We start from the raw sequence: 14,868 nt of genomic DNA on the forward strand, positions 1-14,868 counted from the left end.
TAGTATCCCTGAGGGGGATATAAAATCATCCTAGTTCACATATAGTCCCTACAAGGTGGAGAAAGGAGAAACCTGTGTCAGCAATGCTTTTACTTCAGTATGCTTTACAGATACCATTGAAAGCTGCTGAATTTATAAGTGGAATCATGGAGACTGTATATTGTTTTGTTCCCCCCCTTCCATGTACTTCTAATTCTGATGCAGAACCAGATCAAAAAGAAATTAATATGGCCCTAAATTACATCTCTGTATGTTGCAGTGCCTTTAGTTCTGTTAAATGCAATTAAGATAGAAAATTTGCAACAGCTGTTTCCTCAGCATGCCAGTATCCTGTGATAGTGTATGTGTTGTGAGCAACTGCAGAGGACAAGAAATGTATGGTTTGCTGGTGGACCTTAAAACCTCTGGACACTGATCCAGCTGCTATCTCATCTCTGGACCACACCAAGCTGCTATATATATATATATAGCATATATATATATATATATATAGAGCTATATATATACATATATATATATATATGTATGTATGTATATGTATATATTTAAAGTAGAAACACTATTATTTGTTTTTTCTTCCTCAAATGTTTGGTGTTGTTCTGGCTTAATACATTTTCTCTAAACTAAAGGAGATGTGTTGGGAGGAAAACAATTCTTTCAACAAGAAAAAAAGCGTCTTTATCCATAATATAGGCATTTTAAAGGAGAGGTGACTTAGATTAGGTACTGGGGGAAGTTTTTCACAGAGAGGGTAGTGAGCTGCTGGAACAGGCTGCCTGACAGGTTGTGGATGCTCTGTCCCCATGGTTGTGCAAGGCCAGGTTGGATAGGATCCTGGGCAGCCTGATCTAGTGCTTGATCTAGCCATTGGTAATTCTGCCTGCAGCAGGGCGGGCTGGAGCTAGATGATCTTTGAGGACCATTCCAACCCAAGCCATTCTATGATTCTAGGAGCAGAAGAGCTAGAAAAATCTATTATTTTTTTCCTTTTGATTCCTTTTACTATCTGCCCTATTTTTCTTTATTGCAGTGACAGGTTTTTTTTCTGAGCAAATTGAAGCAAGCTCTGTGATTGATTTACATTTAATATTTAATGATTGACCACAATCATGATACAGTATAATTGGCCTGGCAGACCATGTCATGTTTATTTATAATTGAAGCTTTTCTCAATAATTTGGTAGATATCGGAAATTTGAATGTCTCTTACCCATCTTTTAGTTCTCACCAAGCTTGTAGCTTCCAGAAGTAAACTGAGCTAAAAAGTTATGGAAAAAGCTATCACATCTCTTGTTGAAAGTATAGCCTACAGAGTTAACTTTACAAGAAACTAAAATAACACAGCCATCTTGTATACACTGTTGTAATATTATTCATGTGATCAGATTCAATACACCAAATTATGTAATTGCTGAGATGTACTCAATAAATAGCTGAAGCAGAGGAATGAATAAACACAGCAGCAGAAGAGAAGAGGGAGGCCATGCAGTGCAGAATTTGTTTTCAATGAGAAAGAAGCAAGTTCTTGGCTTTTGATTTGAAGTCTAGGGAGAGATTATGATAGTCTTCGAGATCGCAGTAGAGATGACCTTGATGTTGAAGGAGGAAGCCTAGATAGCTAGATGTAGGAACTGCCAAGTATGCAGTGTTAATCAGATTTCTGATGGAATCTGTGTGTGTGCGGTATAACCTCAACTCCTGGCAGAATGTGCCTGAGAATTAGTTTTCAAGTAGAAACAGTAAGATTGTATGCAAACTGGAGGAAAGAGGAGAGGATGAGGTGTGGAAAATATTTTGTGTTCAAATACTGGTTGGGAAGGAAAACCTGAAGAGCAAGCTGCCAATAGAGAGGATGATGAATACAAGTAGAGGATCATAAGAAAAAACAAAGACTGGTTAGTTGGGGAAAAATAGGATGGTGAAGGGATTTTAGCATTTAAGGAAAGAAAAGAAAGATACAGCAGATGATATAAAATAAGAAAATGAAGCCAAAGCCAGAAGAGAAGAGGAAAAATGGCAGCAATATATATGTCTTAAGGTCTGCAGAGAAAAAAAATTGAAATACAGTTGACGTTCCTGGATACAGGAAACAGAATAGGCTTCAGGCAAAGAGAATGATGGGGCATAACCTGAGCAGGCATCAGGAAGACAATTCATAACTAGGTGTGGGAATCTCTTCAAGGGAGACTAGATAGCTTGGATAGCAGATCACAGAAAATCCCCTCCTGTGTCAGACCATCTAATCCACTGGTCAGTTTCATACTATATTTAAAAAGCAAATAGGTAGGCTGATAGCTTGACAGCTTCATACAAGCCAGGGTTTAATCATGACTTTAGGCAAATGGCTTATGATCTATCTTGGGAAGATTTTAACTTGTTGAAAAATAAGCTTGCAAAAATTGTGGTTTGTCTTCACAGAACCAAGGAGTCATAGGGGTTTGAAGGGACCTCTGGAGATCATCTAGTCCAATCCCCTAGATCAACAAGCACAACAAAGACTGTAGATGTTGCCTCTTTCAGGATCAGCTGTGATAACAAGAAGGGACTACAATATTGAAAGCCAGTGTGAAATATTTTTTTACTTATATTGTCTCAGAAATGACATATGCATCATGATGTAAGCAAGAAGGTTTTAAGTACTGATAATAAATGAATAGATGCTAACTACCAAAAGCAGCATAGTGATCATTAAGTTAAAAGATGTGGGGCTAAAAGAGCTTTGTACTTTTTCAGTCTACATTGATAAATAGTTTTCTGCAACTTCAGCAGAAGGATATGATTAAAAAAAATAATAAGTCGAGCAACAAAACTCTGAAATAAAGCCAGTCAGCATGAAACCTTCTTAATGAATATGAAGACTACTTGGGACTAATGTTCTTCTCCAAAGAACAGCTGGCAGAGAAGAGGATGTTTATAGTATTAATAGAAATTCAACAACATTCATTTCTGGTGAAAGACAGGAAAGTGGGAGCCATAGCTGGAAAATGCTCATTGTCAGTGATTAAATCAGCAAGCTGTTATTTAAGAATGTTAAATGAATACAGAAGTCTTGAGCTAGTATTGCATTTTTTAAATTAAATTCAATTACTTAGATTTTTCCTGGATGATACGTATCATACATGCACGTTGCAATAAAGGTTATCCATTTGGAACCCCATTGCAGAAGCTGCTGCTGAAGAGTCATTGCATTCTTCCAAGCAATGTGAGAGCTCCTGAACCTCAACAGAATTAGGCTCTTGGAAAGCCTTGGAGAAGGGATGAGTACAGCATGTGATAACAAAGTATCACGTACAGGAGTATGGCACCAATGGAGAAATGTCATACTATTAAGGTTATTTTCAGTAGTTTTCAAGAATCATATTTTTAATACTAATCTTTTTGCATGCAATGTATTGCATAATGTGTAGCAAACAGTAATAAGATTGACTTGGCCTATTTTTGAGAATCTCATACAAGGTTTATGTCTCTAACTTTCTAAGTGGGTTCCGATTTGTCTCTGATTTTTTGGAGGGAAAGGGACTAAATCTCTTTTTTTGCACAGTTCTTAAAATGTAGACAAAACCAAGAGGTTCAGAAACAGCTTATTCTGCCAGTAAGCTGGAGATGTTTTGTCACAATTCCACTGTCACCATGGACCCATCATACAATTTTGTATGGATGCTTAAAACGCTTTATTTATATACAGCTGTCTGAATTAAATGTCTCCAACTGAGTCCCTCTGAAGTGCTACATGGAAAGAATTTTAAATGGTACTGAATAAATTCTTCCATTTAACAACTGGCTGATATGCAGAAATCTTTTAGCTAAAAATAATTCATTATTTCATATGTGCTTACTCCATTAAACTAGCTAATAAGTGGATATGAAAACCGTTAAAAGAAGGATTACAGTTAAAAGCAAATTAAATGTTTTGATGTAAACTTAGGAATATGTTCAAGCAGTTAAAGTTGTTATGATGCAAATGTGAAAATCAAACCTAAATATTTGTGTTTCTTAGTAGGATTGAAGTCCTAGAAAAACAGCTCTCAAGAATCTTTGGGGAATCATTGTGATTGGACAAAGTTTGTGAGGACTGGAGGGAAGCAAACGTAACCATGATGATCAGGAAGGGTACAAGAAGGACTGTGTGTGGAGCTCCAGCTAGTCAGCCTCACCTCAGTCCCTGTAAAAGATGATGGAGCAAATCCTCTTGGTAGCCATTACTAAGGACAAGTAGGTGACTAGGAATAGTCAGCATGTATTTAAGAAAGGCAAATCGGTCTCAACCAACTTTACACTAATTACAGTGAGGTGTTTGGCTCAGAGGATGAGAGAACTGTGGTTAGAGCTTATCTTGCTTTTGGCTAGATTTTCAAAACTGTTTTTCACTTCATCCTCATAGACAAAATGATGGACTAAATGTGAGTGGTGAACTGTCAGGCTCAAGGGGCTGTGCTCGGCAGTGTGAGCACCAGCTCAGCCAGAGGACATCGTAGTGCTGCCCTTCACAGGAATTGTTCCTGGGGTAGTACAAATTAAATTTTTCATTAGTGGTCTGGATGATGGGACAGAATGTACCTCCTGCAATTTTGCAGGTAGTACAAGTTTAGGAGAAGTGGCTGATACTCCAGAGGATTCCCAGCTGAAGAAACAGTTTGACAGAAACCTCATGAAGTTCAGCAAAGAGATGTTAAAAGTCCTGCACCTGAGGAAGAATAACTCAGTGGGGCTGGCCAGATGGCCAAGAGCTTTGTGAAGAAGGCCCTGAGTAGACTTCAAGTTAATGTGAGCCAGCAGTTTGTCCTTGCAGCAAATGCAGACAGTCTCCTGGGCTGTGTGTCAGGAAGAGAAGTGCCAGCAGCTCAGGAGGTGATCACCCTCCTCTCTGGTAAACTCAGGTGAGGCACACCTGGAATGCTGAGTCCAGCACAGGGCTCCCCAGCACGAGATAGAGACATATGCAGCAATATAGCCAAGAACCAAAATACTGCCTCTGGGCTTGAAGCAGGTTGGATAGTATGAGAGTTGTGCTGGTTTAGACTGGAGAAGGAAAAGGCTTGTATGGATCTAGGTACTTCCAGGAAAGAAGTAGAGAAGTCAGAGCCAGACTTTTCTCAGTAGTGTCCAGGGACAGGACAAGAGGCACCATGCACAAATTGAAATATAAGCAATGCCAATTCAATGTAAGAAAAAATATTTTTATTGTGATGATGGTCAAGCATTAGTTTGATAGATAGTTTGCCTAGAGAGAGTGTGCAAGGCTCTGGCCTTGGAGATACTCAAAACACAACTTGACATGGCCTTACTCTAGCAGAGCCTGTTCTGAGCAGGGGTTTGGACTTGATGCTCTCCAGTGGTGCCTTATCACCCTCACTGTTCTGTAATTCTGTGGATAAATTGAAATAACAAAGTAAAGTAACTTTTTAATAAAGGATTCTGAGGTTAGTATAGGATGGATGGTCATTGTTTTTTGACTTTTTTTTTAATTCAGGAAAAAATGTGTATCTCTGCTCTCATTGGAATTGATGTGATGCCATTTGAGGTAGTTGGGGCAGCTGTGCCTTGAGCTTGCTGGCACTGAACACTTCAGATTCATCTCATTAGCCCTAGGCAGTCACTTGATCAGATTATAGAAGATCTGGCAAGGAGCTCTGAATGACCGTGAGCTGGCAGAGACTTTATTCAGATAGTGCTGTTTAGCTGAGGAAGCCAATCAAGGTAAATGGTAACAATTTACTGACAGCCTCTTTTTCTTTTCCCACCTTTCAGCTTATGTAACATGTGACATGAAGCACTTGAGCAGAATACAAATAGCTGTGTCGCTCATTTGCCCTCTAAGAGTTCATTCCTACTCAACCTTTCATGCCAACCTGTTCATTTAATTTCAGATAAGTACATATGTCCTTTCTTTTACACCACTCCAGTATGTTGGAGGAACTGCCTGTAGACATTTGAAAATCAGCCATATTGTCTTAATGATAATGGCCGACTAAAATTTAAAAATATATTTTAAAATATTACACTTATATAAGTGTACTATATATTGTATACACTTTAAATATTAAATTTAAAATACATTTCACAAGAAATACAAAGTTAGGAAGGTTGATTTATTTGCAGAGCTACTGTTTTCAGTATTGAAAAAATATCTTTCAGTAGCTTGGTAGAACTCTAGTAGTGTTTCCTGATTTTAGTTACTCTAGGATTAGATCTCTTGTTACACCCTGAAGTTAAGGTAGCATGGAAGTGGTTTTATTTTATTTTATTTTTTTAAGGCAATGTTAAGATATTTTTTATTTCAGATTTGCCGGTACTCATTAAATTAGATTGTTGCAGTGCCTAAGGCTAAGCTCAACCAGAAAGTGTAAGGATAGTGATAAAATTTGCTGCCTGACTTGTCATCATTGTTTCTTTATATGCAGTAAGTAATGCATATGAAAATCACAAATTTGGTAATGGGAAAGACAATAATTTGCAAAATAAAGTAAAATCAAGTACATGTGTTGAAGTAAATTTAACACAGAATGTATATAGTTTATTTCTGTGTTCACTGCATTGTATAATGGGAACTGTAAACAGTTGTATTTTGCAGAACACAAAATTTCATTAAGTTTCAATTACACATAAATTTGACCATGTTTCCCTTTTATTCCTAAAGTCCCAAATAATTATTTACTATTTAATAAAAATATATTATGACTTACTAAACCTTCTCCCACCCCTCTATGAAAGGCCTAGTCATGTTGAAAAAAAAAATTGTCTGAGGTATGGCCATGATAAAGCATTCGAATCATTTGGGAGAAGTAAGTAACAGAGAGATGATGAACTGGTATTCCTGCGTTGAGAGTAGGGGTTTCAGGGTCAGATTATGAAATCTTTGATTTTGAGAATAGATACACATCAATTGGACTACGAGTTGATAACTGGTTTCTAAAAGATGCTTGTGTTTACTTTGGGTGGTTTTGATGAGTTTTAGCGTTAGAAACGTAGACGCATTTAGCTACTTCAGAAGCAGTTGAATCTTCTAAAATAACTCCTGCTTTTTCATATAATTTGCCTTAATACAGCAGGAAACAAAGACATGAAACCAGTATTATCGATGATTTCCAAATAAATGCCACAAATCTTGTTAAAAAATAAAATATAACAGTGATGTATCATTTTTGTACTGGTGTTAATTTTCATATGGATCTCCCAGAGGAGAGGGAAGCAGTTGTTAGAACATAGAGGACTGACTGTTATGTCTATATGTATACAAGTTCTGCAGTATTCTGTCTAGCTTTATTTCATTAGTTGTTTTGAACAAATTATTCTTCTTCTTTTTTTTTAATGGCAGTATTCAATATGTCCTTTTTTCCCACTGTTTGTCATTATTGCTATGTTACTAATGAATTTGTCAAAGTCGTTTTAAGCATTCCTGATCTGAAGAGATGCATGGTCTGTGCTGCTTATTGGACTGGTACTCTACTTTTGGACTGTTGGTTAGGAGGGCACTTCTCTGTTACTTTATGAACTGCCAACTTCTGTCTTCCTGCTAAAAATAACTAATTACCTATCTGTCTGCTTGGTAGCATGAAAAATAAAGATAACTTAGATTTAGCTACATAGATTAGGTCCCTACATCCACTATTTCCTGTTTTTAATTATATTACTCTGATTTTATTTTTTTTAAGATGCTGAGCATCTGCGGATCTAACTGAGATGATTTATCAGCCATACATCTTCACTTAGAGTTGTGGCTTTACACCAAAGCTCATTGGGCTTGGAGAAACCAGTCAGCACACTGGTGTACATTGTTAGATGAAATTGAGGGACATGGTTTAGTGGGAGCTATTGGTAATAAGTGGATGGTTGGACTGGATGATCTTTTAGGTCTTTTCCAACCTTGGTGATTCTATGATTCTATGAAATGGGGGATGGGAGGAAAAAAGTGAGATTTGAAATCTCTCTATGCATTTTTGTCCCCAAAAACACACAGACGCTTTGAACTGATAATTATTTATTTTTGAAGAGGAAAATCATACTTAAAAAAAAAAAAAAAAAAAAAAAAAAAAAAGACTTGGCAGGAATTTAGTACCTAAATAGAGTTTTTGCTGCCAGACTTGTAAACGTCGACTTTTTAGTTACTCATTTCAGCACAGAGCCCGAGGACTTTCTTCTCACTGGGACAGATCTTCATTATCTTCTGCTAAAAGAAAGCTCCTGGCTGTTTATCAGGTTTATGTTCCTGGTGCCAATTTTCTTCCTATATTTAACTTTTTTTTTCTTGTGGAATTTAATAATAAATTTAAGCAGGAAAATAAAAGGAAAAGTGTGTACCTATAAAAAGCAGTATATAGGTCCCCTTTTTAAGTCTCCTTTTAAGTTATTTTAAGTATATTTTGCATCCTGTGTTCCAGCAAAGTGTCAGTGATGAAAGAGTTAAGTTTTTGTCAGGGTTTAAAAAAAAAAAAAAAAAAGTAGGTGAATAATGTATTTGTTTGACCGGAGATGTACAGTTCTGGAGACATTTGAGTCTCTCAGAGCACTGCCATAAAGTACTGAAGTATTTAATTTTAAGATATAATATAGCTATTAAGCCTATTATGTCAATACTGGAATATTCAGTCTCTCCAAGAAGAAGAATGATGCCTGCCTAAATGATGACCTGTGATCATAAACAGGTTAATTTAATATGACCTGATTTCAGATGCGTTCCCTGATTGCTTTAAGGGTAACAATTTTTTATGATTTTTACCTTTTCAAAAACATTATCCATAAATCTTAATTATCCAAGTATTTAATTATCTCCGTCAGTGTATCAGGAAAAACAGAAGAAGGAGGTGTGTGTTAATCCCACAGTCTAAGCATACTAAGTATATATTCTGAGTTTTGTGCTCTCTTAAGTTCTTCCTGCCACAGCATCAGCCTGAGATGTGAGCCAGGTAGTAAGGCCACTCGGCAGCCGTGCCGACGATTCATGTGAGACACGTACTGCCAGACAGAGCATCTGACTGTTTGGAGGCTGGTTCTGTAGTCCTGAGGATCCAGGGTGAATTGAAGTCTAGACTCCGTCATTTTTTCAGGCTGTTGGGAAGGGATAAATAACAAATCAGATATGCCCAGGACAGAACAGAGGGAACCGTGAAGCAAGGATGCTCCTGCTAGTTTGTGCTCTGGGAAGGAAGCTGTAAGAGCAGCAGCAACAAGAAAAGCAGCAGCAGCAGCAGCAGAAGCCCTTCGGAGAGCCGGGTGTTGCAGCACTCTGAGATCCAAGGACTCTGCTACGTCTGTCTTACCTAAGTTCAGAATGGTTGGTACAAACCTTATGCCATGTGTTCTGAAAGGTGCGTACGAATATGGAATTTCCACTGTAATAACTACATGCTGAGGAAATAAAGACGCGCCTCTGGGTTTTTGTTGTTGTGGCTTTTTCTGCTTTTATTTTTATTTTTAATCATCTGAAGAAGAAGAGATCGATTTACTCAGAGTAAGTAACTTTCATCCACCTTCAAGATAAACTAGAAGGGCAGCTCAAGAGCTGGAGGGTGACTGTCTGGAGGCTTTCCTACCTGTTTTCTTTCACCTGGGGCTGAAAAGTGAGGAGAGATGGACAGTGTCTCAGAGGAGACAGGATTGCCCGGAGCTTGGTGAAGCCACACTGACTGCTGCCAGCTGTCCTCTTCATGCAGTGCTGTGGGCTGGTGCACCGACGGCGAGTACGGGTTTCCTATGTAAGTTTCTATTTGTATTAGTATAATGATAACTTGTATGTTCAACTCTTAATATATTAGATGGTATGGTGTATGGCTCAGTCAGACATTTTAGTCTATATCTGAGATGCCAACCAGAGTACTAAGCATCTGTGAAATAAGTTTTTATAGCACAGAGGCACAAAGATCCTTTTTACAAGTAGGAGTATCGTCTAATTTTCAAAACTTATTCATACCATGTATCTATTTAATTTCATAGTAACTTTCGGTGTTAAAAGATTGCAATTCTGATCCTTCTGACTTTTTCTTGTTCGGTTATGTGTTTTTTTTCTTGGTAATAGCTAGGTATGTGGAGTCATTAGAATAGATCATCTATGTTTACCCATATATGATAACTGAAAATCAATATAAGATAGGGTGGCACAATAATTATACAAAAGACTGTGCATAAAATAAAAATCCTCTTGTGAGGCACTTCTGAAAAAGAGCCATAGCAGAGTGGCAAAGGTATGCAGACCATCAGGCCATGGCTTGTTTGCTTTCCAGAACAGGGTATTTCAATACTCTGATATGATAAGGCTGCTCTGTATTGCAAAATGGCTGTCTCTAATAAATTCCACAAGGAGGGACAGAGCCAAAGCTTCAGTATTAGTAATGAAAAAGATTGGCTGTTAGCTGAAATATGCCTGAACTATACTCATCTGGAGTGATAATTTCCTAAGTAATTCATTTATATTTAAACATTCCTTTTCTATTCTGTGATTTGGTTGTCAGACAGGAGTGATAAAAAACAGGAGGTTAAAGTGATGTGGCTAAGCTGCAAATTGAGATTGCTGAGTGTTTGCAACATGCAGCTTGTAGCTTGTTGCACAAGAAAAGAGCATATATATGAGGAGGAATAGTTCTGCTGTCAGGAATACTCAGTTCATTTCTCTATGTTATGGAAAGCTCTTATATAGAATGCAAGGTCATTAATAAGTGGGATCTAAATAAAAGCATTGGGGATTGGTAGAGAGAGCAAAATTATTGGAAATGCATCTCTTGTGCTAGAGCACATTACAGAGATGTAAGCAATGAGAAAGGTGAATGAGGCCGTAGTGATTTTGCAGGGCTGATTTGACTTTGGATGTGCTTGGTTCTTACTGGTGCAACAGTTGATAATATTGTATAAAAAGCGGACAGAAGGTTGGAGATTCAGATGAGATATTTGGTCATGGGTAACATGTAAACAGTACAATACTGTGCATAAGTTCATTGTCTACTCCGTTTTAACAATTCAATGTAATATCAAAAGTCGGATCCCTATAGTGAAAATTTTTAATATATTGTATTTGTAGTTACTCTCACCATTACGAAAAAATTGAAATGTGAATGCACTGAAAGCACCTACTTATGAGTTCTCTCATTCCAGTAGAGTTCAGGGCTGCATGAAAATAATGATGTCTTGAGAGGCATCACCCACCGTTCTGTTCCTACGTATTACTGTTATTTAGAGGTAGCACCAACCATTGTGAGTAACGTTATTGGGACAGATAATGTTTGTAGGCTGAATGCTGATTTGTGAATCACAATGGTATCTACTCAGGTTTAGTCTCAGACTAAATACATTAAAATCCATGGACTCTAAGCATCACTTTTTGGATGTTTGTGGGAAGTGGAGTGAAAGATGCCTAGCAAGTGTCTTACGTAATACTAGCGTTCATACTTTACTCTGTGATACTTGTTCTACCAAGGGTATGATGCAAATGCTGCTAGACCTCAGGGTGTTCCAAGTGTCTTTAGCATCAGTTCCTACTGTGTACTGAAGGAATGCTTCATCTTGCTTAGGAGAAGTGGAATGGAGTTTGCCCTTGATCTTTTTGGTCTTTATGTGGAAGATGACCGTGTTCTCAAATCAATTATAAATAAAAATTGTCTCTGTTGTTTGAATCCTTGATTATCCAAATCCATTATTATTGAATTTTTTGGTGTTCCCCATGGCATTGGGCTAATTGAGGTTATTCTGGATAATTCTTTTGGGATGAAAGTACTGAAATTAATGTGAGACAAGATATGACCCTTTTCATTAATGTCTGACTCAGTGAGGAAAAAATCAGACTTTTATTCTGGGTTATTAGTTTACAGTTCTTAAGTTGACTATGAATGGGGGTGGAAAATGATCCAACTTAGAAGTTTTTTGTATTTGAAAAGTGGTGTCAATATTGTACTTTGTGCTTTCAAAAATGTGTGACCAAGTCTACCCATATTTTCAACTAATCCAGCTTTTGCTGATCCAGACCTTAAAAAAATATGCTAATTTTAGACATTATCAATCTCTTTGATGGACTTTTGGGTCAGGAATAGAAACAGATCACTGCAATTAGTTATGTGCACTCCCATTTGGAGGAATGGCATTCTGGAAGGAGAAGCTGGAAGAGGAGATGGCTATGTTCTTACCTTGTTCCTTTCTGTGTGTCTGATCTCAGTGGCATATTAGTGCATATAGATTAGTCCTGTACCTGTGTACAAGGCTAAACTTGGAGGCCTGGGTGGGATGCATCCATCCTCAACTTCTCTCCAAGATTTGCTGCCATTCTATGATGTGCAAGGCAGTACAACATGAACAAGATTAAATTAGTCTCGGGTGTTCTCCTTGGGCTTTCCTGCTTTTTCTTTAGCATAGTTCCATACACAGCCTGCACCCAAGAGTTTCCAGTCTTTCTCTGCCTGTGCTCTGTGGTTGGGTGATCAAGGTTATAGAGGCTGTGATCCATTTAATTGTCTGTGGCATAATCTGCAGCTCTGAAAATTAGGGTGTGTAATATGAATGTTATGATTGTGTGTTAGTACTCACAGGAATACTTACAACTCACCGGATTTTCATGATGAAATCTGGAGATAATTTTGAACATCTAAATGTCATTCCTTTTAGACCTGTCTGTGAAATGGAGTCACGCCATTTATCAAATGGAATCCATTTTAGGTAGGAAAGAGAGCAGCTCTGTGGAGCTCTACAAGCGGACAATCTTGTCTTCTTTAGAAAAGTGGAGTCAAAAACATTAGTGCTAAATGTACATAGCCCAAAAATGTTCTCACAGCTCTGACTGCTGGCATGTTACAGAACATCCAAGTGCACTGGCGCCTGAAGACTGACAAGTGTGTTTTAGTTTTCTGACGTTAGTTCTGCCCATGTGCTGCTGCAGCCATTAGAAACTGCAGTCTGCTGGAAGTCACTTAGAAGTCTTGAGCTGTCTTCAGCTCCCAACTTGTTTTCTCTGCATGTGCATAGGAAACCGCCATGAAAGCTGTTTAAATGAGTCCAAGATGCTTCCTGAATGCGCACATTTCTGAATAGAGATACTAGGTGGCCACAAGATTTCTTTGCCTGCCTCTGCATACTGTCTTCTTTTACTGCTGTGGACTTATTTGCAACTACTGCAATCAGTGATGCAACGTACCGACCCAACTGGAAAAATTGATGATATGGAAACTTTGCAGTGGTTGACTGTGAACTTTTTATCCATGACAAGTTAAAACAATGACAGGTACTGCTGGAACGCCCATGACTGGCAAATCCAAGTACATTGAACACATTAGTATACTACAGAATACACCTAGGCTTCCTGGCATCTCAGCAGACATCACGTGTTGCCACTCCTACAGTTGTGCAGTAGTGGTGGGATCGAGTGAGGGAAGGCCACCATCTGAGAATGTTCTGGATAATCAAGCCATAGGCTGAACTGCAGTTGGGTTATTGGCAGTTGTTAAAAATACTCAGTTTCCTGTATTTCCTAGCTTTATTCTTAATTCTTATTTTGTAGTAGTTTGATAACTGTGGTCATTTGAAATTTCATCTAGTTCACTTTTTGAAATAACGCTTTTTTTTTTTTTTTGAGTTATCAAATAACATTTCTGTTTAGCTGAAAGGACCATTCAGAATAGGTGTGGGTCGATGTTTAAAAGATTTTTCTCTTGGATATGTAACTAATTTGATAAAGGATGCAGATGATGTCTGGAAGCAAGTACTCATTACTACGACTATAATCCTTTCCAAGGAATTATTACAATTTAATATGAAACCAACCAAACAAAACCAAACAAGCCTAAAAACTGCATTCCAAAACAATATGAACTTTATTTAAAGATTGGAAGTGAAATTTATGATATGGCCTGTACTGTGTGTTTTAGCTTAATGCAATTAAATAACTCAGCATAGTTATGTTTTGAGATCCTTTTCTAATGATGGGGACTGTAATTGGAGAGCTTTCTGCCTGCAGCAGTGAGCAGGATGCATACAGCAGACTCTTTGTACTTTAGACCTCCTGAGGGAATGTTCTCTTGTTTTGTTTTTTTTTTTTTTAAAGTTTGGATGAGGTTTTCTTCTTTCTGTTTCTTTTGGTACTGTAATCTCCTCCATCTATCACATAATCATGTTTCTCAGCAGATTATTCTTTCTCATAGCAGATGATGTTCTTCTCTTCCTTCCTTTTGCTCACTGCCTCCATATCTCTTCTTCACTGCTGATTTATAGGGCTTTTTTCCCCAGATATAAATACTTTTTTTTTTTCCTCTGAATTGTCAGCACTTTGTGTTTTTGTCCTGTAGAAATATTCCTTCACATTTGCAAACTCCTTTCCCTTATGTTGCTATTAATCCCATGTGTTTTTGTTTCTTGGGCTTGCACATGCCAGCTCCATTTCTGCAGTCCTTTGTGCTCCCATCCCATCAGCCCTAGCCTTCTGTCCATCCCTCTTCTCTGTTGCTCTCATTGTCACTTATGGTAAAAAGCATAGTTGTTCTCCAGAAGAACTTACAGCAGCTGTTGAAGAGCTGCTATTATTATGAGGATTTTCCTTCATATTACTTTTCTATCTGGAGACTTTGCACTGCCCAAATTAAAGGGAAATAAGTCCCCTTTAAAATTCCCTGCCCTCCATATGCATTCAGTTGTCTAACAGGCATCTATAGTTACATTGTGGAGTAAGCCAGAATGTTTCCATTGTAGCTCCAGTTCATTGACACGAAACTTTACACGTTCCAATTAATTTGGGTTTTACCTTTTATATATTAGATGGTCATAGTTTCTTATTTTTGACTCTTGTGGCTGCATTTGTATGATTGTTCCATTTTTTCCAGCTTGAAGCTGGGCTGTAGAGCCTTTGCTTAAAGAAACAAAGAATACATTTTCTTGTCCTTTTTAAAATTCTTTCTTCTTGCT

General features: G+C 37.7%; 1 protein-coding gene across 4 annotated transcripts in view; it reads left to right on the forward strand.

The window, feature by feature from the left end:
- Nucleotides 1-14,868, forward strand: part of CACNB2 (calcium voltage-gated channel auxiliary subunit beta 2) — a gene marked incomplete at both ends in the record, with an annotated part of 223,384 nt that overhangs the window by 55,131 nt on the left and 153,385 nt on the right. For 2 of the 4 annotated variants that reach the window (XM_079538602.1, XM_079538605.1), the window contains one exon: nucleotides 9,645-9,692. The exons of the other annotated variants lie outside the window; for them this stretch is intronic. In XM_079538602.1, the coding sequence (XP_079394728.1) occupies nucleotides 9,645-9,692 (48 nt within the window). Of the gene's footprint in view, nucleotides 1-9,644; nucleotides 9,693-14,868 lie in introns of those variants that run through there. 4 annotated transcript variants of the gene reach the window in all.

Source organism: Tetrao urogallus (genome assembly GCF_951394365.1).
Source record: "Tetrao urogallus genome assembly, chromosome: 7".
Taxonomy (NCBI): Eukaryota; Metazoa; Chordata; class Aves; order Galliformes; family Phasianidae; genus Tetrao; species Tetrao urogallus.